The sequence below is a fragment of the Drosophila arizonae genome, chromosome X, assembly GCF_054131065.1.
Source record: "Drosophila arizonae isolate 15081-1271.41 chromosome X, UAZ_ARI_1.0, whole genome shotgun sequence".
Classification (NCBI taxonomy): Eukaryota; Metazoa; Arthropoda; class Insecta; order Diptera; family Drosophilidae; genus Drosophila; species Drosophila arizonae.
Genome location: NC_142927.1, coordinates 9,720,228 through 9,742,852, shown reverse-complemented (window position 1 = coordinate 9,742,852; position 22,625 = coordinate 9,720,228). Strand labels below are relative to the sequence as shown.

General features: G+C 41.6%; 7 protein-coding genes across 28 annotated transcripts in view; 3 read left to right on the top strand and 4 right to left on the bottom strand.

Moving 5' to 3' along the window:
• Rab3-GEF (Rab3 GDP-GTP exchange factor) overlaps nucleotides 1–2,121 on the bottom strand; it is a 33,991-nt gene extending 31,870 nt beyond the window's left edge. For 10 of the 17 annotated variants that reach the window (XM_089476054.1, XM_089476051.1, XM_089476053.1 and 7 more), the window contains exon 1: nucleotides 1,757–2,121. The gene's annotated coding sequence lies outside the window, so the exon portion shown is untranslated. The remainder of the gene's footprint in view (nucleotides 1–1,756) is intronic. The other 7 variants (XM_089476046.1, XM_089476050.1, XM_089476049.1 and 4 more) reach the window with 1 other exon arrangement.
• Nucleotides 2,122–2,757: 636 nt separating this feature from the next.
• On the bottom strand, nucleotides 2,758–6,472 carry Dbct (Dihydrolipoamide branched chain transacylase E2). The gene is made up of 5 exons (XM_018015493.2): nucleotides 6,314–6,472; nucleotides 6,140–6,246; nucleotides 4,678–5,352; nucleotides 3,499–3,897; nucleotides 2,758–3,436 (listed from the first exon to the last, which is right to left on the bottom strand). The coding sequence occupies exons 2-5, from the start codon at nucleotides 6,212–6,214 to the stop codon at nucleotides 3,203–3,205; spliced, it is 1,383 nt and encodes a 460-aa protein (XP_017870982.1). The 5' UTR covers nucleotides 6,215–6,246; nucleotides 6,314–6,472; the 3' UTR covers nucleotides 2,758–3,202.
• Nucleotides 6,473–6,811: 339 nt separating this feature from the next.
• On the top strand, nucleotides 6,812–7,782 carry LOC108619135 (translation machinery-associated protein 16 homolog). The gene is made up of 3 exons (XM_018015498.2): nucleotides 6,812–7,029; nucleotides 7,087–7,459; nucleotides 7,529–7,782. The coding sequence occupies exons 1-3, from the start codon at nucleotides 6,925–6,927 to the stop codon at nucleotides 7,696–7,698; spliced, it is 648 nt and encodes a 215-aa protein (XP_017870987.1). The 5' UTR covers nucleotides 6,812–6,924; the 3' UTR covers nucleotides 7,699–7,782.
• A 610-nt stretch (nucleotides 7,783–8,392) lies between these two features.
• LOC108619136 (microsomal glutathione S-transferase 1) lies at nucleotides 8,393–10,719 on the bottom strand. 2 transcript variants are annotated; one of them, XM_018015499.2, is made up of 4 exons: nucleotides 10,555–10,719; nucleotides 10,445–10,480; nucleotides 9,807–9,886; nucleotides 8,393–9,736 (listed from the first exon to the last, which is right to left on the bottom strand). In XM_018015499.2, the coding sequence occupies exons 1-4, from the start codon at nucleotides 10,717–10,719 to the stop codon at nucleotides 9,484–9,486; spliced, it is 534 nt and encodes a 177-aa protein (XP_017870988.1). In that variant the 3' UTR covers nucleotides 8,393–9,483. The 2 variants fall into 2 exon arrangements, with proteins under 2 accessions (XP_017870988.1, XP_017870990.1); XM_018015501.2 differs by lacking the exon at nucleotides 10,445–10,480.
• On the top strand, nucleotides 8,424–8,921 carry Cox17 (Cytochrome c oxidase copper chaperone COX17). The gene is made up of 2 exons (XM_018015506.2): nucleotides 8,424–8,569; nucleotides 8,662–8,921. Exons 1-2 carry the CDS (start codon nucleotides 8,424–8,426, stop codon nucleotides 8,744–8,746), a joined length of 231 nt encoding a protein of 76 aa, XP_017870995.1. The 3' UTR covers nucleotides 8,747–8,921.
• Nucleotides 10,720–10,993: 274 nt separating the features above from the next.
• Nucleotides 10,994–17,825, bottom strand: LOC108619138 (microsomal glutathione S-transferase 1). 2 transcript variants are annotated; one of them, XM_018015503.2, is made up of 3 exons: nucleotides 17,818–17,825; nucleotides 12,023–12,261; nucleotides 10,994–11,249 (listed from the first exon to the last, which is right to left on the bottom strand). In XM_018015503.2, exons 2-3 carry the CDS (start codon nucleotides 12,247–12,249, stop codon nucleotides 10,997–10,999), a joined length of 480 nt encoding a protein of 159 aa, XP_017870992.1. In that variant the 5' UTR covers nucleotides 12,250–12,261; nucleotides 17,818–17,825; the 3' UTR covers nucleotides 10,994–10,996. The 2 variants fall into 2 exon arrangements, with proteins under 2 accessions (XP_017870992.1, XP_089332201.1); XM_089476075.1 differs by lacking the exon at nucleotides 17,818–17,825 and adding an exon at nucleotides 12,498–13,450 and having other exon boundaries at nucleotides 12,023–12,428.
• A 577-nt stretch (nucleotides 17,826–18,402) lies between these two features.
• Lsd-2 (Lipid storage droplet-2) lies at nucleotides 18,403–22,621 on the top strand. Of its 4 annotated transcripts, XM_018015496.2 has the most exons (5): nucleotides 18,403–18,947; nucleotides 20,289–20,726; nucleotides 21,149–21,196; nucleotides 21,616–21,788; nucleotides 22,003–22,256. In XM_018015496.2, the coding sequence occupies exons 1-5, from the start codon at nucleotides 18,734–18,736 to the stop codon at nucleotides 22,144–22,146; spliced, it is 1,017 nt and encodes a 338-aa protein (XP_017870985.1). In that variant the 5' UTR covers nucleotides 18,403–18,733; the 3' UTR covers nucleotides 22,147–22,256. The 4 variants fall into 4 exon arrangements, with proteins under 4 accessions (XP_017870985.1, XP_017870986.1, XP_017870983.1 ...); XM_018015497.2 differs by lacking the exon at nucleotides 21,149–21,196; XM_018015494.2 differs by lacking the exon at nucleotides 21,616–21,788 and having other exon boundaries at nucleotides 18,405–18,947; nucleotides 22,003–22,621.
• Nucleotides 22,622–22,625: the final 4 nt, after the last annotated feature.

Genomic DNA, 22,625 nt, shown 5'->3' with positions numbered 1-22,625 from the left:
TTTGCTCATACGGACGGACGGACGGACGGACGGACGGACAGACGGACAGGGCTATATCGACTCAGCTCGTCGTCCTGATCAAGAATATATATACTTTATGGGGTCTGCGATGATTCCTTCTGCCTGTTACATACTTTTCACAAAACCATTATACCCTGATTTCCCATTTTCAATGGGTTCAGGGTATAAAAAAAGAAAAAAAATGTACTTAAGGCAACGAAGAAGATGTGGGTCAGTTGTGTACTTTAAGTTACGTTACTTTAGCGATACGAATGGGAATTCCTATTGGGAATTCTAGATAAGATGATTGAGGTTATGATAGAGAAATGATATTCAACAACTTTGACTCTGGGGCTAACTACTCAACTCTCCCAATAACCCTTTCGGGATCTCCCTCTTATATATATTTTTGTATATCCCTTAATCGCTATTTCCGACTCGATTGTAGAGTATACCAATTCGTTGCATTTCTATCTTTCTGCACTTTCGTTAGCTTTGTCCGTTTCTTTGTCCCTTTGTGTCTGTGTCTGTTTGTTCGCTTCGTGTTCGTTTCGTGGCCTCAGTGCAGCACAAAAGTATACAACGTTAAATCAGCTGCACGGCAAATCCTTTAAGAGCTGGACGAACGGCAACTCCGCACTCCGTACTCTGTTCCCCTCACCTCTTCCACTGCATGACTCCTGGTACGGCTCGCTGGGCCACTTACTTATGAACTCGAGTGTTGAGGCAACGTCTCTCGGGCGTTGCTATTTCAATTAATTTGACGCTATGCGTCTTCTTTTACATATGTATGTATGTGCGTGTGTGTGTAAGTGTGTGTTGCCTGGGGCCTGTCGAGTGGTGTGAATGACTTGTTGTTGTTGTTGGTTCGCACGTGCCCAGTTGTTAGCTGTTGGGGCATAAAATCGATAAAAGGCTCGGCGATTGCATTTCGTTATGTTAGCTGATGGTCAAAGACAAGCTGTGCGAAAGAGACAGGGATATGCACAGAAAACGAAGCGCGAAGAGGAAGAGACAGCTGAAAAAAAGAAGCAAAAACCAACGGACCAGCCACATCATCAAGGCCACAAAATGTGACAGTCAAGCTGTCAAATCTTATCACACACACAGACCACAACACGCAAAAGTAACAAGCGCGAAATGTGCGTTGGGCAAATTCAATTAATGCAAAATGGGCAAAAGAACAACAAAGCGCTACATAAAAAATTCATTGGAAATTAAGTAAAGCCAAGACCAGGGGCAAAACAAAAAATGCAAACACAATCAAAAGCAAACACGCACACGTACGCACACACACTCAGATATGCCCGCATCTAATGCGAATTGCGCTCAAAACTGTGCTACAATCGAGAAAGAAGAGAAGAGAGGAATAGCAGCGTAAAAGCAAAAACAAAATGAACGTCGCTGTGCCTACAGCTGGGACTTCCAGAAATACGCGACGCAGCTGAGGTGGGTTGACACAAGGCAAGAGTAACAATGACACACACACGCTCACACTCACAGCAGGCGTACTCACTCACACGCGCTGCCACGCTCGTAGCGGGCGTTCGCGTACGCAACAAGGTCACTGGAAAAATCGTTAAGCAGCAGCAGCAGTAATAACAGCAATGACAACAACAGCAGCCGCAGCAGCAATGAATATGTCGATACCTTAGCTGTTTTTGCTATTGTAGGAGTATACACACACAGCCGATTTTATTGGCTTAAATAAGGTATAACAAAAAACATAGCACACTTTTGGCACTATATTACTTACCAGTTCGTCAGGCAATTATTATTCTCACACAGTTTAATGCGTCAACATTTTTCTTTCATTACAATTGTTGCGCTGCATGGGCGCAAAAAGTGTATAACAGTAAATCACACACCATACAAAATGTTATTTAAAGAACAACAATATATATATATATGAAAAAAAAAGAACAGTCTGCATCAACTATAACAAAAAGGCGCGTTTCACGCTGAACGCGTCTTACAACTGTAATTTATTTACTACTACTCTTTTGCTTTGCACGGTCAGCGTCTCAACTGCAGCTCCAACTAACTAAGAGGCTATTTCCAATTGCCGTTTCAACGTCTGTGCTGCGCGCTGTCCGTGGTATAACTGATTACTGTGACTAATAAGCATCCAGGACGCGGTGCCCATTATGTATGTGTGTGTGTGTGAGAGCGCTCAAACATGTATGGTGGCATGTGGTGGGTTGTGGTGAGTAGTGGTGGGCCACTGTGTGGCCGCATGTTGAAATTCCTATATATACACATGTATGTGTATGTGTCGAATGGCCGTTGGCAGACTGGAAATGCCATGCGCTCCAGTCCGACAGATTTCTGCTTAGCCACTTTTCTTTTCTTTTTTGCTATAGCTCATTTGTATGCCGCACTTGTTGGATTCCGCTTCCAGGCACTGCGCATGACTGCTGTCAGCCACGTGCGTTCCAATGCAAAAACAACAGCAATTAGACTCGCTGTGCGTGAGTGAGTAAGTGACTTTCTGTGTTGTTGGAAGCAAGCGCAAATAGCTGCGAGTTAAGCTAAAAGCACAAAACCAATGTACATATATAGATAAGAATATCTATATCTATCTATTTATACATACATATATAAATATTTATGTGCCTTTTTCCCTGTTGCTGCTTAGAGCCCTGGCATAATTATTTTTTAGCTGTACCAGAAGCTAAATCTAGCTGTGAACTAGCTAACACCACTAACTATAAAATAGCCTTTTCCTGACTAATACAGAGTTGAACAAAATCTAGCTATAGAGCTAAAAAATAAATGCTCGTTATTTATTTAGACAACCATTTACAACAGGAGTACATATAATATATACTTATGTGTATATATATTTAAAATATGCAACTTACAGTTAAACTGTGAGCAGCATTAAACATCATAACAATTGAAAGGGGGATGGGATTAGGAGTCGTTTTTTCATTGGCCAACCAAGTGCGCAACGAGCTTAAAGCTAAAGAGGAGCTCGCACGGGCGGCGTCCGCTATAAATGCACATTCTGAAGGGGAGAGGGGATAACTTGGGTTGAGCGTCACGTGGCGGCCATAGGGCACTGAAAACAGTTGCAAAGGTTTTTTTTTTTTGCTTTCTTTCTAACTTTCTTTCATTCTTGTTTTCTATCTTTCTGTTTTGTAAATAAATGCAAGAGAACAGCCTTAACGGTTGATCGCTGGAAGCTTCGCAGCCTGGCTTAGTAGAGCAAAAAGAGCGCCGGATGTTCCAGGTGCTGCTTCCAGACATTGGAAAAACTGGCCATAGTGACGCCATCGATGACACGATGATCCGCCGACCAGCTAACACTCATGATGTGTGCCTTGACAATCTCGTCCTTGTCATTGAAGCGCGGCACCGCCTTCGTACGTCCCATGGCACCAATGGCCACCTGGGGCGCCATTATGCAGGGATGTGTATACGTGCCACCCACCTGCAAGTTCAAGAGTTGTATGAGATCCAAACCAATTCTATTCATAGACATAGATCACTTACGATGCCAATGTTGGACAACGAGAAGGTGCCGTCGGCAAAGTCCGCGGGGCCCAGGGAGCCAGTGCGCCCGCGCTCGACGAGCTCATTCAGATCCTTGGCTATCTGAATGATGCTCTTCGCCTGACAGTTCTTGATGTTGGGCACCACCAGGCCCTGGGGCGTATCGATCGCAACGCTAATGTTGTGGGCGCCCTTATAGATGATCGACTCGCTAGCCAAATCCAGCGAGCTATTCACAATCGGATACTTGGTCAGGGCAATGCTGGCGGCCTTAATGCAGAACGGCATAAAGGTTAGCTTGGGCACGCCCTGCTCCTGAGCAGAGGCTTGCAGTTGGCTCCGGAACTTGACCAGATTCGACATGTCGATCTCATCGCTGTACGCAAAATGTGGAATTTTCTATGAAAGGAAATGGAAACATAATTATATATGGAATCACTATTATAACTAAATCTAAATTGAGTGACTACAGCATTGAGGAACTTCAGTTCATAAAATGCTTAGGATGAGCTCGAAAAAAACAAATATTTAGATCGATATTTATCGAGCTCCGTTTTACTAGTACATATTTTAACATAGACAGCGTATAATTGATGAAAATCAAGATCTCTTTGAATGCCCTGCTTTGAGCATTAGAAATATTGATTAGAAAAAAACATAACAATCGATATTTATCGATTTAATGCAAATGTGAAGGTAAGCTGATCCAAATTTAAATTCATATTAAATGCATATGAGCTTTAAATCGTGTGCGTTGCTTTTTATATTGGGGCTACGCATTAATATCGATATTTATCGGTTTTATTAAAATGAGGGAGTTTTAGAATATGCATTAGGAGCTTATTTTGCTGCATTTCAATAAAAATGATTTACATACTCTAGTCAAAGATGCTGTATAAATGTCAAAGTAATCGTGATATATCGATAAATATGGAAGTCACCACATATACAGGTAAAAGTATGCTGCAAGACTGAGTAAGCCTGAAATTTAAGGCACTAGTTTACTATATATCAGAGTTACTGATAAATTAGCTATCGATATTTATCGATTGGTACATTATGCAACATTTGAAGAAGAATAAATAACTACTAGACAACTAACACACAGACGCGTAATAGACCAATCAATAAGCATATATATAGAATAAACTTGAGTTTCTATGTCCCTTTATTACTTACGAGTGATTCCGTCATCGACTTGAGCATGGCCTTGCGCACGCCCTTGAGCTGCTCCACACGATCCGCTGGCGCCGTCACGGGCGGAGTGGCGGCTGGAGCCAGCTTGGCTTGCGTGTTGCTGGGATGGGGCACATTGGTGCCGGGCGGCACTTGACCCAAATACTCGAGCACATCGCCCTTGAGCACACGTCCATTTTTGCCTGTGGCCGGCACCTTGGCCAGATTCACTTTATGCTCCTTGGCCAGGCGACGGACGGCGGGTGTGGCGGGTGTTATATGGCGACCAATTGACAAACCGCCAGCTGCTGCTGCTGGGCTGGGCTGCGCATCACTATCGCTCCCGCTGCTGCTGCTGCTGCTGCTGCTACTGCTGCTGCCATCATCTTCTTCCTCCTCCGCATCCGCCACCTCGAACTCGAGCAGCGGTTTGCCCACCAGAGCCAGCTCATCGATGTTGTGGTAGATGCGCGTAATCTTGCCATCGTAGCGACTGGTGATGGTCACCGATGCCTTGTCCGACTGCACCTCGCACAGATTGTCGAACTGCTCGACGGTGTCGCCCACCTTAACGAACCACTCCTTGACGGTCACCTCGCGTATGCCCTCGCCAATGTCGCTCAAATTGAAGGCGATCTTCTTCTCCAAGCGAGGCGTCCAATGCAGGCACCGCGACACCTGAAAAGGGCCCAGAGTTATTCAAATATCACCGATTTCAAATATCAAATTCCACGTTTCAATACAAAGTGCAAATGAAGCGGCAAATTCTGGAGTATAATTTGTCTGACTCACAAATACCCTACATGTATCAATGTTTGATATACATACATATATGGAAATATATGGAAAAGCATATGCAACATATGAAAACCCTAGAAAATAAGCACCTAATACACAATATACACAATAAATGATGTATTGAGTTTTCGTTATATATAAACTTCAACAAAAGCCATAACAGATCTACTAAAACATATTAAGAATGACCCCTAAATAGCAATATATACTTATATATACATATATATACAAATATATATCGTATTACCCTTTATCGCTGCAACTACTAGCAGAAACACAATATACCCGATTCGCGAACATATTCAATTGATTGAGCACATTAAATGGTAAAGTCAAACAGGCATGCGCCCCCTTTCGGTATTAGTGCGAGAACAGCGAAACAAATGGTGTGCGTTCACCCTCTCCCTCTCCCTCGTGCTCGCTCTGTCGCACCTGTTGCGCGAATTGTGCGTGGAAAGCATGCTATCGCGCTCGCACACATGCTGTCAACTGGACAAATGGAATTGCCACTTGTTGTTGTGCGAATTCGATTACATAACAGAACATCGCAGAACATCGCGACTTTCTCGTGTATCCGTTGCTTTTATACCTTTCGCCGCACGCAAATTATAATTTTTGATCAAAGATACTCAAAGAACTTAATTATTGTTCATTAATCGCCACTTACAGTGAATGGCATCGAGCGTTGGCAATTTTTGAGCAGCCAAAATGTGCTGCCATTTCGTAGCAAATGTGTTGCCATGGCCAATTTGGTGAATGTTTGTTGGTAATGGCCTGTAATTGTAAAAGACCAAGAAATTTAAGTTCTGTTTTGGTTGGCTATTTATTCCGTTAAAAATACCTCTAAATGCTGCAAAATGTGCGAGTCGATGCGTTAAATCCACTCAACTGCCCCCAATGATCGCCCTTATCAAACGAACTTCTGGTCGTCAGTTTGTTTTGCATTTACCAGCTGTTTGCCAGGTGGAGCTGATCGTTACGCTAGCGCCATCTAGCTTCAAAACATCTTTCAAATGTCCAACATCGATAGGGAATTTGAATATCGATTGAAGTTAGCGTCATCTAGCGACTAGCTATTGAGCGTGGCAGTGCTAACAGCATTGCTTATCAAATATTAAGGCTAAAAATTGATGGTGATAAGAAATTGTCCAGAAAATCTTTTAAATTAATATTAAGAGCTAGACATGAGAAAGACACAAGGAATATCTAGTTCTATTGCATAATTGTCTTTTATTTCAAATTATTACAGCAAAGAATCTCAAAATAACTATGTTCCACTTATGACAATTTTGACAAAATGCGTGTAAAGGAAAAAAGCTTTTTATTTCATATGAATTTTAGCAACCGTATTGGAGAAATTGATAACATTCTTACAAATGTGGATAAAAGGCTAATTATTTTATAGCCAAATGGTTACGCGCGCAACACTGTACAGATTTTCAAACCAATCGGATGCTTATGACGCTGGCGCCCTCTAGCGACAACAGCTGTTGTAGAAATATCGTTAGCTACCAAGCAGCTGTGTCAGCAAACAAAAACAACGTGATCAGCAAAATGGCAAGTCGCAGCAAATGTTAAAAAGTAAATAAATAATTCAATGTCTATAAATTGCAGGCGAATTTACGTAAAGAACTGGAGAAATGCAAACACCCCAACAGCCGTAAGACTAAGGCGTTGGGCAAAAAGGCTCGCAGACAGAATAACAAGCACAAAACCCGCCTCGGCCATGCGATTAAAAGCAATATAATGGGCGAGAAGCTGAGCTGGTTTCTCGGCCACATTGATGAGGAGCGCACGACGCCGCTGAGCCCACAGGAATTTGAAGAGCTAATTGAGCTCTACCTGCATAGGTTCGACGAGGAACTACAGCAAATAGCGCTGAAGCAATCGATAGGCAAAAATCGCGCCAATCAGCACGCAGCTCGACAAGATGTCATCAGAATAACACTGGAAAGGGAGCGCAATGAGTACCAGAGCGGCGGCATGGGTAAGAGAAAAACAGATTATAAATTATGTGTATATTTCAATACATCACATCACAAATTTGCTTTCACAGAATTGCTTAATCTCTGCGATCCGGCCAAATTCAAAATGCTGATTGATTGGGATGGCAGCGCGTTGAGCGTTCAGCATTTAAAGCTAGATTTGGTCTCACACAATATGCTGCAGCGGTTGAAGCAGTCAGCGGCAGCCAGCACCAGCGCGGATCAAATGGAAACAGTCTAAAAACCATTCATTATAATAATATAAGCAAATTTCAATAAACATGGAGTAAACAGTAGTGGCGGAAATACACAAAGTAAATAGTTAGCTTGCATATCGATAGTAGCAGCGATAGTTGACCCACACTGTGCGCTTATTGTGAATTGTGCTGCCAGCCGTATTTACAAACGAGCTACATATATAAACATTTAGTTGCGAATTATCCCTATATATATGTATACTACTATAGATTACATAAATATATAAGGCTTATAAATGGCCCCTTCCTGCCTGGTTCTAAATCAAATATTCTATTAAATAATTGTCACTGTTCACACCTTACATTTAAATACTTACACAGCATACAGAATATAATAAACATTAAGACACACATACCAGAAAAAACACTTACGGCTTTTGAAATAAATTGCATTTACTCTTCCATTGAGAGTGCATTCAAAATTTGACTATAAAAAAGCTGAGCTGACAACACTGTTGAGCACGTGTGCTGCAGCGACGCCTATCGATAGGCAAATAAACAATCAGCTGTTCGTCGCGTGCGTGTGTGTGTGAACTTGAAATTTGTTATTCGTGTGAATTGTGGTGAAATAAACTGCACAAATTTTTTAATTTAGGTAAGATTTATTACATAAACAAATGCCAGCAAAAGCAGAAGTGCATCCGATTCACCTAAAACCCACATTTATTATATTCCCCCAGTCTCTGCGTAAATAACATACAACATAACAATGGGCAGCAGTTCATCGAAGGGAGTCGGAGTCGTGGAGACCGCCGCCGCAACTACAGCGACAAATGCAGCCGCCGCCGGCGGTGACAAACCCAAGTGCAAAGCCTGCTGTGCCTGCCCCGAAACGAAGCGGGCACGTGACCAGTGGTAAGTAAAAATGCGATGACGCAACAAATTTTGATGTTGCATTTACGTTTGCTTTCGGTAGTCTAATCAACTTGTACTTTTGCAATTTGCAGCATTGTGGAGAACGGGGAGGAGAACTGCACAAAGCTGATCGAGGCACACAAGCAATGCATGCGAGATGCTGGCTTCAATATCTAGGAAGCTAGAAGCTGGGTCGGTGGAGTACTACTTAGCATAAGGCGGCGGCATCTCCCCACCCACTGGCGCGTTAACTTAAATTAATATCCCAATTTTTTTTTCGTTTGTTATATCTCAAGCTAATTATAGTTAATTTAATTTAAAACAAAAAAAGCCAAAACTTACTGAAACCAAACGCAAATTTTCGCTTTCATTTTTGGCACGTAAGAGTGCACAAATTGCGATATATGACACCTGTGACGTCAGAGATTATCGCGTTGTTCTTAACTGGCTCCCCAAAATCCTACTGTCATCCTCCCTCTTATCAGCTAGCTAGTTAGATTAAATGAACGAGTGTCCGGTTCATGGTTTGTTTACATGTACAAACAAATCGTGACGTGAGAGCAGCGAGAGATCTTGCGCTTCTCTCCTGTAACTGTGACGTCAGAAATTCTGATGCTCCATAATTTGATTCCTCAATTACTCTTCTACTGCTCTAAGATTGTCTGCCATATAAACATTTTATTTAGGCAGAAAATGTTAATAGACAATGCCACAGCTGTGACGCCTTAAAAAAAAAAAAAGCAGAGCTTCGTCAAGTGTTACCTTTTATTATGTAACGCATGCATATTCTAAAAAAAAAAAAAAAATCACTTAAGCTGTTCAACCCTAAACCTATTTGTGCTGCCCTAGCCGATATGACTATGTGACGTCAGCGCGCGCAAGCTTTTATGGCGCCACTTTTCAAATTTGTACGCTCAAATGAAACGCAATGTACGCAAAGCCACAACGGCAGCCATGTAGAAGGTAATCAGCAGCATCGTGGCAAAGGCCAAAATTCGTGATGGCTGCGGCACTGGGTAGAGAGCATAGACGAGCGTGTGGACAATGCGTGCAATAGCAGCCACGCGGAACAGATTGCAGGCCACGAGAGGATTGGGGTTGGTGCACACATAGATCAAGGCCATGATGAAGTATGGCAAAATATTCTCCATATCATTGCGATGAGCTCTACAATGAGAGAGAGAGGGGGAGAGAGCACGCTGTCAATCTCTTCAAGTTGGCTGTTTTGCATACCCACCTTCGCACGCGTTCCACATGTGGATCATCGAACTGCACTTCAATGTTCTTGAAAAACAGATCCTCTTCGTTGGGAAAGACCTGAAATGTGGTGGCAGGCAAATGGAATTAATGGAAGGCGCTGGCTGGAAGGGTAACCACTTCCACTTAATATTAAGTAGAGTGCAAGCGAGAGGGAAAGTAAAGAACAGCATTTAAATATAAATGAGTGAATGAGAGGGTGCGATTGCCAATTTTGCAAAATGTTGTCAAGCAGCTCAAACATATACATACACATACATACAAGCATATGTGTGCATTAATGTATACAGTATTATAATTTATCTGTATACATACATATATACATGTTTTGACATGCATATGTATGTGTGAACGTTTAGTTGCCAATACGTTAAAAGAATATAATTGCATTTGGTATTTATAGAAACAATGTTGTTGATGAGAGCGAGAGCAGGATCGTGAATGGAAATATGAAGCTTCATGAGAAATGCGTCCCATACACTACACATTTCAGTGCATGGCGCGCAGTGGCAGCGAGAGCGAAAGTATTCAAAAAGCAAGCAGAGTTCCAATTGGGTCCCATACACCGAACATTATTTATATATGTACATATGACTATTTCGAGCATGCAGGATTTACCTTGCGCCGCACTGCCAGCGGCACCAGACCCAACAGCTGTGAAATTCGAAATTGCATGAATGAGCTGCAGTCGTGTGTGTGTGACTGTGTGTGGCACATCCAGGACTTACCTTGTAGCGGAAGCGCTGCAACGCCGTCAACAGGGACATGAGCAGCATCTTCACCACCAGCACTGTGGCCCAAAAGAGATAGCAACAGAAGACAGGATTGTCCAGTGTGAGCAGCTCCATATTTGTCAGCTTATCATGCATCGTAGGAGCAGATGTGTTGGACATGTCGAGCGTCTGTTTTCTGTCTGTGCGGCTAAAGCGTACTTTGGCAAGTGATCCAATGCGGAGTTCCAGTTCCAGCTCAAACAGCGCAGCGCCAACTAGTCAAACTGGTTCCAAGCTATTATTTATAAGTGTGTGTGTGTGTGTGTGTGCGACTAGAGAAGCTACTGACTAGGTGACTAGGCAAAACATAAAATGTTAAACGGCTCATAAATCCAACAGCTTCCTCTCCTCCTCTCTCTCTCTCATTCTCTCCCTCTCCATCTCTTGTCTCTTCCGTTTAGATATATTTGATGGAACAGATGAGCACATAGACCGCCTCGAAGCACATAATGCTAAACGTGATGAAGAAGCAGATCGCTCGCGTCGGCTGCGGCAGCGGCAGCACAGCATAGAAAATCGTGTGCAACAGTCGAGCGCTGGCTCCAATGCGTATCAGCAGCTTGGCGGTCAATGGGTGGGGGCCACAGGCCACATAGGCCAGGGTCATTAGCAAAAAGGGCAGCACATTCTCCAAATCGTTGCGATGAGCGCTGCAATAAGAAATAGATAAAATGTGAGAGAGAGAGAGAGAGAGAGCAGGAGAGTAGGAAAAAGGATCCCACACACTACATTCAAGCAATGCAAAAATATTGCAATTAGTATTAATATTTTATTATACATTTACATACATATGATTGTATAAAGAATCATTGATCTCTTTGTTTAATATAATAAATATACCTAATCATATATTGCTCATGGCTTAACTGAATTTTATAGCGAAGCTGCTCAAGTGCAATTATGACGTGTGTGGGACAAGCACTCAACAAACTGCAAGGCGAGAGTGAAAGTGTGTGGCCCACACACTACATACGTATTGGCGAAGCAATTAAATGGATTTTTAGCTCAATGAAATGAAATTAATTTGAAGCGGGACCATCATGATAATGAATTGCATATTGGCGAAGCAATTAAATGGATTTTTAGCTCAATGAAATGAAATTAATTTGAAGCGGGACCATCATGATAATGAATTGCATATTAGATTATACAATTAAATCAAATTATATTTAATGCTTAGGTCACAATCTAAATATGCGGCAGATCGCATGATGCGCTGCTTCTGGAGCGTGGATCACTGTGTGACGTCACTAATGGGCTTTTAAGAGCGTACGTGACATACATATACATACATACAAACATACATACATATGCACAGACATTGTATAACACATTTAATTGAAATTTTTCATCATATTTTATTTTATAGTACATATGTATATACATACATAGTTATGTATTTATTTATACTTTTTGTACTTACCGACGCACTCGCTCCACATTGGGATCGTTGAAACGCACATCTGTGCATCGGCCCACCCGCAAATCCTCCGGATTGGCGAACGTTTTGGTTTTAATGCGCTGCCTGGCTGTCAATAGAGACATGCATAGCATTTTAAGTATGAGCAGACTACTCCAAAATAGATAACAGCAAAAAACCGAATTCGATTTGCTCAGCAAGGGAGCTGCGGGCATGCTTTCGGTCTCCATCTTCGACTGGAACTGAAAACCCTTATAGGCCGTTATAATTAAGGAGACATAACGGTGAAGACAGCTGCTTGCGTTCACAGTCCCGCTCCTTTCGCTGTGCCCGCCTCTGCCACAATCAAGGCTCTGACCTGACCCAATAGACCATATAGAATCGAATAATTACCATGCCAGGTTCTCACCTGCATTATTTATCGCAACAATGAAATTAATAAGTTATTTGCTTTAACTTTTCAAGATTGCTTCCTCACTTATTGCATTTGTTTGCTTGCGAAATTGTGGCAGCTAGTCAATGAATTAATTAGGTCATTTATTTCATCAGTCAGTCAATTAATCCAATCTGTCTCCTTCTTCGGATTGGATTGGGGATTGGATTGTCGCCAGCATACAAATCGTATCAAATTTTGTTGTTTATTGTTGCAGTTCACACGCACGCATACACACACACACACACTTGCACACACACAGACAACAGTTCTAGAATTCGCACATCCAAAAATAAAAGATCAAGGTTGCGTTTAACAAACAACAAAAGACAAAAACAAAAAATATGAAAAAAAATCTTGCGCTAACAGATGTGTATGCATACACATAGGCACGCACAAACATACATACATACAAGTTGACATACAGACAAACAGATTATTATAATAGACAAAATCAAGAATTCAAACGGCAACGGAAGCGTCCAAATAAGAAGCAGCAGAAGAGAAAATCAACAACAATAAGAACTGAAATTAGTATTGCTTAAATTCAAAGTTCAGCCGGCGAATTAACCGTATGCATATACATGCATACATACAAATATACATTCAAACCCATTTAGTACATAAATATGTACATGTGTATGTGTATGTATGAATGTATAACTATCAGGTCATATTTTCATGCAAAGCTTAGTTAACCGTTTGTCATTGAGCAAGCAGCGAGCTGTCAAACACTACAACGCAAATAATGAAATGCAAAAACAAATTCGCACAGATTTGTGTGTGTGCGAGTATACATACATATGTACATACGTGTGTGTGAATCGTCTATGTGTCTTTGCAAGTACTTCTGCACTCATGTTGATCTACTGCGTGAGCTGTAGACGCGTGTGGCATGTCAAACTGTACCCCCAAGATGGCAACTAATGGCATGCGTATATGTATACATATGTATGTACATGCATATGCATGCATGTATTTGTGTATGTATGTGCGATGTGACGTACGCCAAGAGTTGGTCTTTGCTCTTGTCTAAATTTAGTCAAAAGAGTAAAGAGTTTCATGCTTGTTTTTGTTTTTGTTTTTTTTTGCTTTTGCGTTGCTGTTGCTGCTGCTGCTGCCGAACAAATTAAACTCGCGCTCTACCACTCATCGAATTTTCTCAACGCTACAGCGCGACGCCGGCAGTGTCGCTGCTGCTGCGTCGTCGCCGTCGTCGTCATTAGCCACGCAGACGACGACGCTAGCCGCGACACGTAGAGCGTCCAAAGTCCAACTGTCTGGGTGCTTTTTTTGTTGCTACTGCTTTTGTTTTTGTTGTTGTTTTTTTTCCTTTGGTCTGCTTTATGACGAGTGGCGTTTAACATTTAAACGAGGCAATCAGAGGGAGAGAGAGAGAGAGAGAGTGACAGTGAGAGAGAGGCAGAGCTCATGATATACAGTAGAAGGGAAGAGCTGAAGAGAGTCAGAAAAGTATTTTGTATTTAAGGATCATAATTTACAGTAAGGCTAGCCTAACAGTTAATTCGCAATTCTTTGCATGCGATAAAGTTTGCTTGCATAAAAATAGGCCAAAGTAACTTGAGTTCTAAGCCAGCTATGGAGTTCGGACTGATGTTGAAAACTTTCTCAATAATTGCACAGCGTTTATTTACATAAGTAATATGATGTATGTACATGCATATGTTAATTGTGTACTGCAATTCGTTAAGCTTACTTTCTACATAATATTTGCCTTCTGGAACAAACAGCTGTTTATCACGAAAAATAAATTATAGAGTTAAAACATCACCTTGGATTTTAGTAATAGTCTTTGGCAACTCGACAGGTAGCCAACATCTGGCATTATAATTGCACTCGACATATATGTATGTACATGTATATATGTATATCTCAAGTACTTGCGAAGCGATTTTATAAAGCTTTCAAACATTTCTAAGTCTTCAGCTGAATAAAAATGAATTTATAAAGCAACAAAGCGTAGTTACTTTATTACTAGATAGTCATGACGCGCAAAAAATAAAAATAAATAAAAAATAATAATTAAAAATATTGTAGTCTGAAGAGCACTATATATCATCATATGATAAGAATTCTGTTTTGACAGACATTCAGCATTACGATATAATTCAGCCAGAAGAAAAACAAGAAACAAAACTTTTCTTAACTTATCAAAATTGAGCTTTGGGTACACACTTTTCGTTGTTGTTGTTAGCAAGTGCGATAATGTCTGGACGAAGAGGAAAAAGAAGAACGATGAACTTGCTAGCGACTCATCCAAATTACGCATGATTAACGTAATGAATGTGGCGGAATTTCTACCCGAACAAAGTCCAAATTTATCATCATTTTATTTTTATTTCATTCTCATTTTTGGATACACAGAAACACGTTGGCACTGAATTGGGTTAATAGTAGTACTAGTATATGTACATATACATATATAGGTATGTACATACATATATACATATGTACAATATATAGGAAAAGCCTTGGCAGCGCAACACATGCTGCAACATCTGGCATATGAATTGCAAATGAATTCAGCTGCTACTAAACTCTGGACTTTAGATACTATGGACTCTTAGAATATATATGTATGTATGTGTATATACTAGATTTCTATATATATACATTTACATATATACATGTATATTGCACGATAAGAACGGTGAGTGTCAATAACCGACAACGCAATGCTTATTTGTAGCGAGTGCATTTGATATTGGGATGTGTGGCTGCTTTACGACGTAATCCATAGATAATATAATGCAATAGCCATCTGGCTAAACAGACATACAGACATATGTACATATGTGCATACGTATGTATGTATATACATGTGCTAAATAAATTAGAAGGCGGTAAGGAGCACAAATTTAACTTAGATAGACATACATTGTAGAGCTAAAATATTCATACATATATAAACTACATCACAGAGTCATTAACTAAAAAGTTAGATTTGATGCTTATGTAAGAGTACGATAAAGACATATGCAGTTATAGATATAGCTTAGATAGTGCAGTTTTTCAGCGCTTAGTTTACTTGACTGCTTTATGATGTTTTCACGATGTATTTCTATCCAGGCGCTACTCAAAAGTTCCTCCTTTTCTTTCCTCACTTCTTCTTTCTTAATAGAGGAACTTCTTCCTCTTGCTCCGTTCAATTATTTCCTTCTCATCTCCACTGGTTGCTGCTTCCCTGCTGACATTCGCTGTAATCTTTATCATGCTCTGCTTTGCTCTATACATCTCTTTTACTCTCCATCCTCTCTCCTCTTTTCTTCAGCTTTTCCTTTGTTCTCCTGTTTTATCTAAAGTGCGTTGCATTTCCATTTAAAAGTAAATCTTTCCGGTATATCCTAAACACAAACTGAGTCTTGATCTCAATTTTTGATTTGCATATCTAATTGGTTGATCTAAAATCGAGCTAAGTCCCAGTAGGAAAAGGAACTGTCAGAAACTTCATGAATTTCGAAAGATCGCTAAAGTGGATCCATCAGATAATAACAACTCCATGTAATACGAAATAAAATAAATATTAACCAACATTGTGTGAACGTGCTTTGATTTACGCTTTGTTTACGTATTTTTTTGAGACGTCTATAAACAATTACAAGGTACCGTTATGGCATTTTTAACTGTCTGATTTGATTTACAATGTTGTAAATATTTAATGGGGTACGTAGTTTTGTAAGTGCGATAAGTCGGGGCTCAAAGTCGACCGAATGAGTGTGAGAGGGCGGGCGCGGAAGGGTGATAGCGCTATCTGTATAATCATTTAGATATCGATATCGGTAATAAGCATCGATAATTAGCACTTCGATTGGATTATAGCGCAATCCCCGCTATGATGACAACGCAAATGAGCTGAACTTTGGAACAGACGGTGATACCAAATGCGGTTTGTGGCCAGACGACGCACAGTAAAGCCAGCGAACGGAACTGGGCCACGTATCAGACGCCTGATTGGGCGTACTTCACTTAGGGGCCAGCGTCTGGGGACGGCTTATCTTTGGACCCAGACGGCTAATGGTATACCCATTAGCTAACACCGATCTGTTTCCGTATTTCAAGCTTATTTTAATAAACCGATATACCGATAAATATCGATACCTTATTTATTATTATAATTTCTGAAGTTATCCTGATAAAGGAGACTATATATTCGAAGTGTATATTTTATTCTATATGTCAGTGACATCATTGTGTTATCGATAGCATCCCATTTTCTGCCACAATTTTATGAAATGTACATTGAATTGCGAATTGAATTTATTTGTATTATATTTTTTATATTAGATAGCTTTTAATAATGCTAATGCAATTTGTAATTCGCTTACAAAACGCATGGGTTAGACGTAGATTATTCGAGCCTTATGTTACTTCAAGTATACCTGATTTTAGAGTATCTACGACTCTGATCGTATAGTCGATCATTCGATAAATATATTATTTGTATTGAAATGCTGATATTTGATATAATATCTGTGCATATCTAGCATGTGTGAGTCTGAGATCAAGTAGAGTTACTGCTACAGGGTATTCGCTAGTCGTGCAGCCTATGCTGTAGCATTTCAACGCTTAGCTGTTCGTTTGTAGCACAAGTCATTTAGTCAGAACCCGTTGTTTGAACTTTGGAACTGCGCTGCAATTACATTGAGCAGAGCAAATATTACGTATACGTATAATTTAAGTACATGCATGTATGTATGTATATACATATGTATGTATGTATGTATATATATGTGTGTGTAAGTACATACGCACTTGTAATACGCCAGCCATGGCGCCATCTCCGCTTCTGATGACATGATCTTCTATTCTGTTAGTGTTGGTCAAGCACACTGCACTGCGTGTTATCGCGGCAGTATGTTCTAGTATTCTGTGTTGGGTCAAAGGTCATGCACGCACACACACAAACACAGTAAAACAATTGATAATAAATGGTTGTGTGTGGGGTGGAGGGGGAATGCTCTGCGTGTTAATCTAGTTGTCAAGCATGATGCGTCCTCTCAAGCGTGTACTCTCCCGCTCTCCCAGTCTCTCTCTCTCTCTTTCTATCTCTTCCTCTCTCTCTTCAGTTTGCTCTCTTTGCATGCACTCTCATTTCGATGCTCTCGCGCCATCTGCCAGCATCTGGTTCGGTGTGATTCCAATTATGCAAATGCCAATTGGAATTGCATGCTGCTTTGTATCATATTCACCTGACCGCCCGTTCAGTCTACCAGCCAACCAGCCTCCCAGCGGGCACGCCCATTGCAAATGCAAATAAACACTTTATGTGATTACACCAATTTCGAAACGTCATTTTCACATGTTGAAATACAATTCAAGTCCAAAGTAACAATGCGACGCTTACCAACACCGCTTGCATGAGACGTTCGCACACAGTGCATGCGAGCAGTGAACGGCCAAGCAATTAAAATTCTAAACGAGCAATATTGTTGTCAAACCTAATTGCTAAGAACAACTTTATTAATCGAATTTGTTCTCATCAGAAAAATCAAATTGAATTTTGCCTACATTTGCAATTGATTTCCTCTGCTCGTTTAATCATTTCGCTTTGCTGTTCTCGCTCTCATTCGCTCTCTCTCTCTCTCTCTCTCTCTCTCTCTCTCTCTCTCTCTCTCTCTCTCTCTGCCTCCCCCTCAATTCGCCCGGCAACAGACGCAGACTTTCGCCGTCGACTGTCGCTCAAGTGCAGTATTGCAGTGCAGCTCTGTCGGCGTCAGCAGCGCTGGCGTGCCCGCAAGTCCAAAACTCAAAAGGCAGAGAAGAGAGAGCGCTGCGCACGTTCCATCTCTGTCTGCCTCGACGTCTCTGGCTCTCTGTTGCTCGCACGCTTGCGATACGTTTTGGCGTTCACTCCGACATCGCCGTCGTCGTCGTCGTCGTCGTCGTCGTCGTCGTTGTCGTCTTCTGGAGGAGAGGCCCTCATAATAAACCAGCCGCGCAGCTTGTAAGTCAGTCAGAAACGCGTTGAGTGCGACAGCGAGCAGACGTACCCACTGTAGAAGAGATCGTATATATACATATACACACACAGGCCCCCCACACACACATATAAAGAGCCCCCTTTTCAAGTTCTTTAGCTCGTGGAATTGACACATACTCAACAATACATACATATAAGATTGTCTGCCTTTTTTTCTTTGGTGCCACAAAAGACGAAAAAAGTGCCGTGCTAAAGCATAAAATTAAATAAAACTAAAAAGAAAAAAGTGAAAATTAAGCAAGAAGCAAAAGAAAGAGAGAGAGCATATATTAAAAGCAACATGGCAAGTGTAGAGCAAAAAAATGCAACAGGCAACACCAACGGCAATAACGGCACAATAAAGCCGAATATCAACGCTGTGGCCGAGCCAACTGAGCCGCCAAAGGATGCAAAGGATCTGTTGCCGCATTTGGAGTCGCTGGAGCGCATCATTAAGTTGCCTGTGGTGAATGCCGCCTGGGATAAATCGCAAGATGTCTATGGCAAAGTGAAGGGTAAGTGTCTTAGCACCTCTTCTCCCCATCTACCTGTCCCTCGCCCCCTTCCAACATTTTGTAGTGCATATCAGCGACCATGTGTTTGGGCTATGCAAGTGCATTGAACTCGAGCTTAGCTGCCGGTTAACTAACGGCAAATCAATTGCAGTGCAAGTAATTGTAGACGACTTCGAGAAAAAAAAGAAGAAGAAGAAAACGAAACGAAAGAGCATTCAAAAGCAAAAGCCAAACCTCCGTTGCTTGAGCACGCCCAAAGCCGCGACTGCGGCTGCTACAGCGACAGCGACAGAGACGGCGAGGGCGAGTGCAAAGTTCGCCATTTTGAGTGTGAATATTGCTTGACGAATTCGCCGTGAAGTCGAGACTCGAAAAAGTTTAATTGAGCCGGCAAATTGCAATTGGCCATTGCCAAATTGAAGCCAATTAAGCTCAATTGAACTAGCAGTCGATATAACCGCAGCAGCAGCGGTAACAACAACAACAACGCCAACACCAGTACCAGCAGCAGCTGCAACAACAACAACAACCATGACCTGCCGTCAAAAGCGGGCGAAATTCTTTCACTCATGACGCGGCTCTGCGGCAGCGTGCAAAGTGCAAAAACAAGCAAATTTACATAACTTGACAATTTGTTGCCAGCCCAACATATTTTGTTTCTTTCAATTTTTATTGCGTGTGTTTCGCTGTGCGTTTTGTATGTGTATGTGCGTGCGTGTGTGTGTGTGTGTATGCTATGAATAACTTAGGAAAGTGCAGTCAGTGGCGTGGCCGACAGGGGGCGCGCGCACAAATTGTCGCCGCAAATGCTCAACTATGTATGTATGTACATATGTATGTGAAAGAGAGTGGGAGGAAGAGGGCGAATGAGAGAGCATGATTGAGTGTGAGCATTGGACTTTTGACTTGTTTTGCGTTTTATTTGATTTGTTTTGTGCTACCTACGAGATGAAAAATTGTTGTTGATGACTAAATGGGCAGCAACTATTAAAGTCTCACTAATGGCAAACAGCTAAAAGCTACAGTAACAACAATAACTACAACAGCAACAACACAACTCTGGCAACTGCGCAGTTGCTTATCAATCAGGCAACGGCAACAACTGGCGATAAGGCACAGTTCTCGAGCCGGGAGTCAATTGGGCGTGGATGGGGGGCGGGGTATTGCAGCTGCTTATCAGTCGGGCCAGAGCTCAATTGTCACTGTTTAAAAAGCCTTTATAAAATATTTATACATATGTACATATATATCTTATATACACATATTCAGATAGTCTCATAAATTATACTCTTCTTTATCTCTCTCTGTCTCTCTCTTTCTCTGTCCCTGTCGCTCTCTCAGGCAAAAATCGCGTCTTCAATTGGGCCTTGAATGCGGCCGAGGATTGCGTTGCACGCGCCGTGACCACAGCTGCACCAATTGTGAATCGCTTGGACCGGCCCATCGCCTATGTGGATCAGACACTGGTCAAGGGCATCGAGACACTGGAGGTTAAGGCGCCGATCATCAAGGACACACCGCAGGAGATCTATGCCCAGGCCAAGAACAAGGTCATCGATGTTGTTCAGCCACATTTGGAGCGTGTTGTCAAGTTCAAGGCAGCGGGTCAACAGAAGGCCGCCTCACTCAAGGATCTGGCCTGGCAGAAGGCCAACGAGGTGCTGGCCACCCAATACGGCAGCCTCGCTGTCAATGGGGTCGATACGACCACAGCTTTGGCTGAGCGTCTCCTCGAATACTATTTCCCCAAAAGCGAATCGGACATCGAGGAGGATAATGGTGAGTAAATCCAGAGAAGATGGATACTTTTAGCTGGGCTACAGACTGCAAAGGGGCATTTCCAGGGTATGACTCAAGTATGATAGAGCTTCACTTTGTACGAGAGAGCACATCTCAGAGCCAATAAATACTTCAACTCAATCTTATCTATGAGAAAAATACAGTTTAATCTCAGATTTCGATAGATCAATAAAACTCGTAATAGGGTCAAATATACAAATATAGATTACACATCAAATACCTTCGCTGTAGACTCACAGTTTTTTCCCAGAGTCAGATTTCAGTCTTTTGTAAATAGATTCATCAAGCTTCAAAACAAACCCTGGAAAATGCCCACACTTTTGGCTTCAATAATTGTTTCTAGTTTCGGGTTTCCCCACATCCCGACCTAAATAAAGCGTAAATATTTTTAATTCTCACAGATAAACAAAAAGCTGTCGTGCGAAATGGCAAAAGTGCTGAGAATGACAGTAAGTGTGAGCCACACTCGTCCTATAACTAATCCAAACAAAAAGAACACATGACCTAACACAAACCTAACCCAAGCTAAGCCTAACCTAAGCCTAACCCCAACCCTAACCCTCACCCTGAACCTAACCTAAACCTTAAACTTAAGCATGTCTGCTTGTTTGCCAAACCGATGCATAATTCTAATAGATTCTCAGACTTAGTTCAAGTGGGTCTCAAGTTGCTTATTCCCTAGGGCCATATCCGACATTCGTCACATTGTGATTAAGCAATTGTCCTTAACTAAGCATGCAGTTTTGACTAACTTGCTAAAAACTATCTTATCTCTCTCTCTCCCTCTCTTTCTCTATGTTCGTCTGCTCTCTGTCTCTCGCTCACTCACACTCTCTATCTCTGTCGCTGTCTATCTGCTCTCTTGTAGTTAATGTTATTGGGGAGCCCGACTATGATCAAGAGATTGACACTAGATTCTTAATAGCCGCCTCGACGGTATTTTTGTCCATGTCGTTGAAAATCATAACCGAAATTGTTGAGTACATTAGAAGAAATCCAGAGATCGTAGGCATTATCGATAGGGAAATCAACAACCTAATGGTAAGCACAAAGCACAAAGCGCAATAATAACTATTAAATAATCAAAAGAAATTTAACAAGCGAATAAATATCACGAATATTCTCATACTAAAAACAAACAATAACTTTGGCTTATAATTCGCAAACAGTTCAAGCATTTGCCCAACACTTCTTTGGCTTTATTCTAATCATAAAATTAATTTTGATTTTCTTCAATTTGTTGTTCTATTTTTAGTGCCAGTTTCCGCCAGCGAGGACCCCGTATTACACACAGTCCAGACCGTCGGCCGCTTATCCAATAAGATCTCGCGTCGCGTCTATAGAAATGTCTCCAGACAGATCAAACAGGTCCAGCAAGGCAACATCAACGACTATCTGAGCTCGCTGATAGCCGCCTTGAAGCTGCATCAATATATCAATTTCATAAACTCATCGATGGGCACAAATGTGGAGCAGTCGACGCTATCGAGCGACAACTGTACACCCTATGGACCCAGCAGCAGCAGCACCACCACCACCAGCGCCGCCAACACCAACAGCAACAACATCAACAACATTAACAGCAACAGCGCAAACAATGCCAAGAGCAAAGTTGCCGTTGCAACGCCATCTAGCGTACAGTAGAAAGATGTGCGGCTGCCAATGGGGTTTTTCTTTGTCGGGTTGGCTCTGATTTAATTCGTCGTTTTTTTCTTTTCCCGATCAGCAGTAGAAAACGGAAAGGGAAGACGTCTTAATAACCAGCCCACCCTATTATACGCTTCTCATTTGCTCTTATTTAGTTTTATATATTTTATGCCTCTTTTCTTTGCATATTAACTTTTTTTTTTTTTTTTTAAGAAGTGGCCTAAGCACACA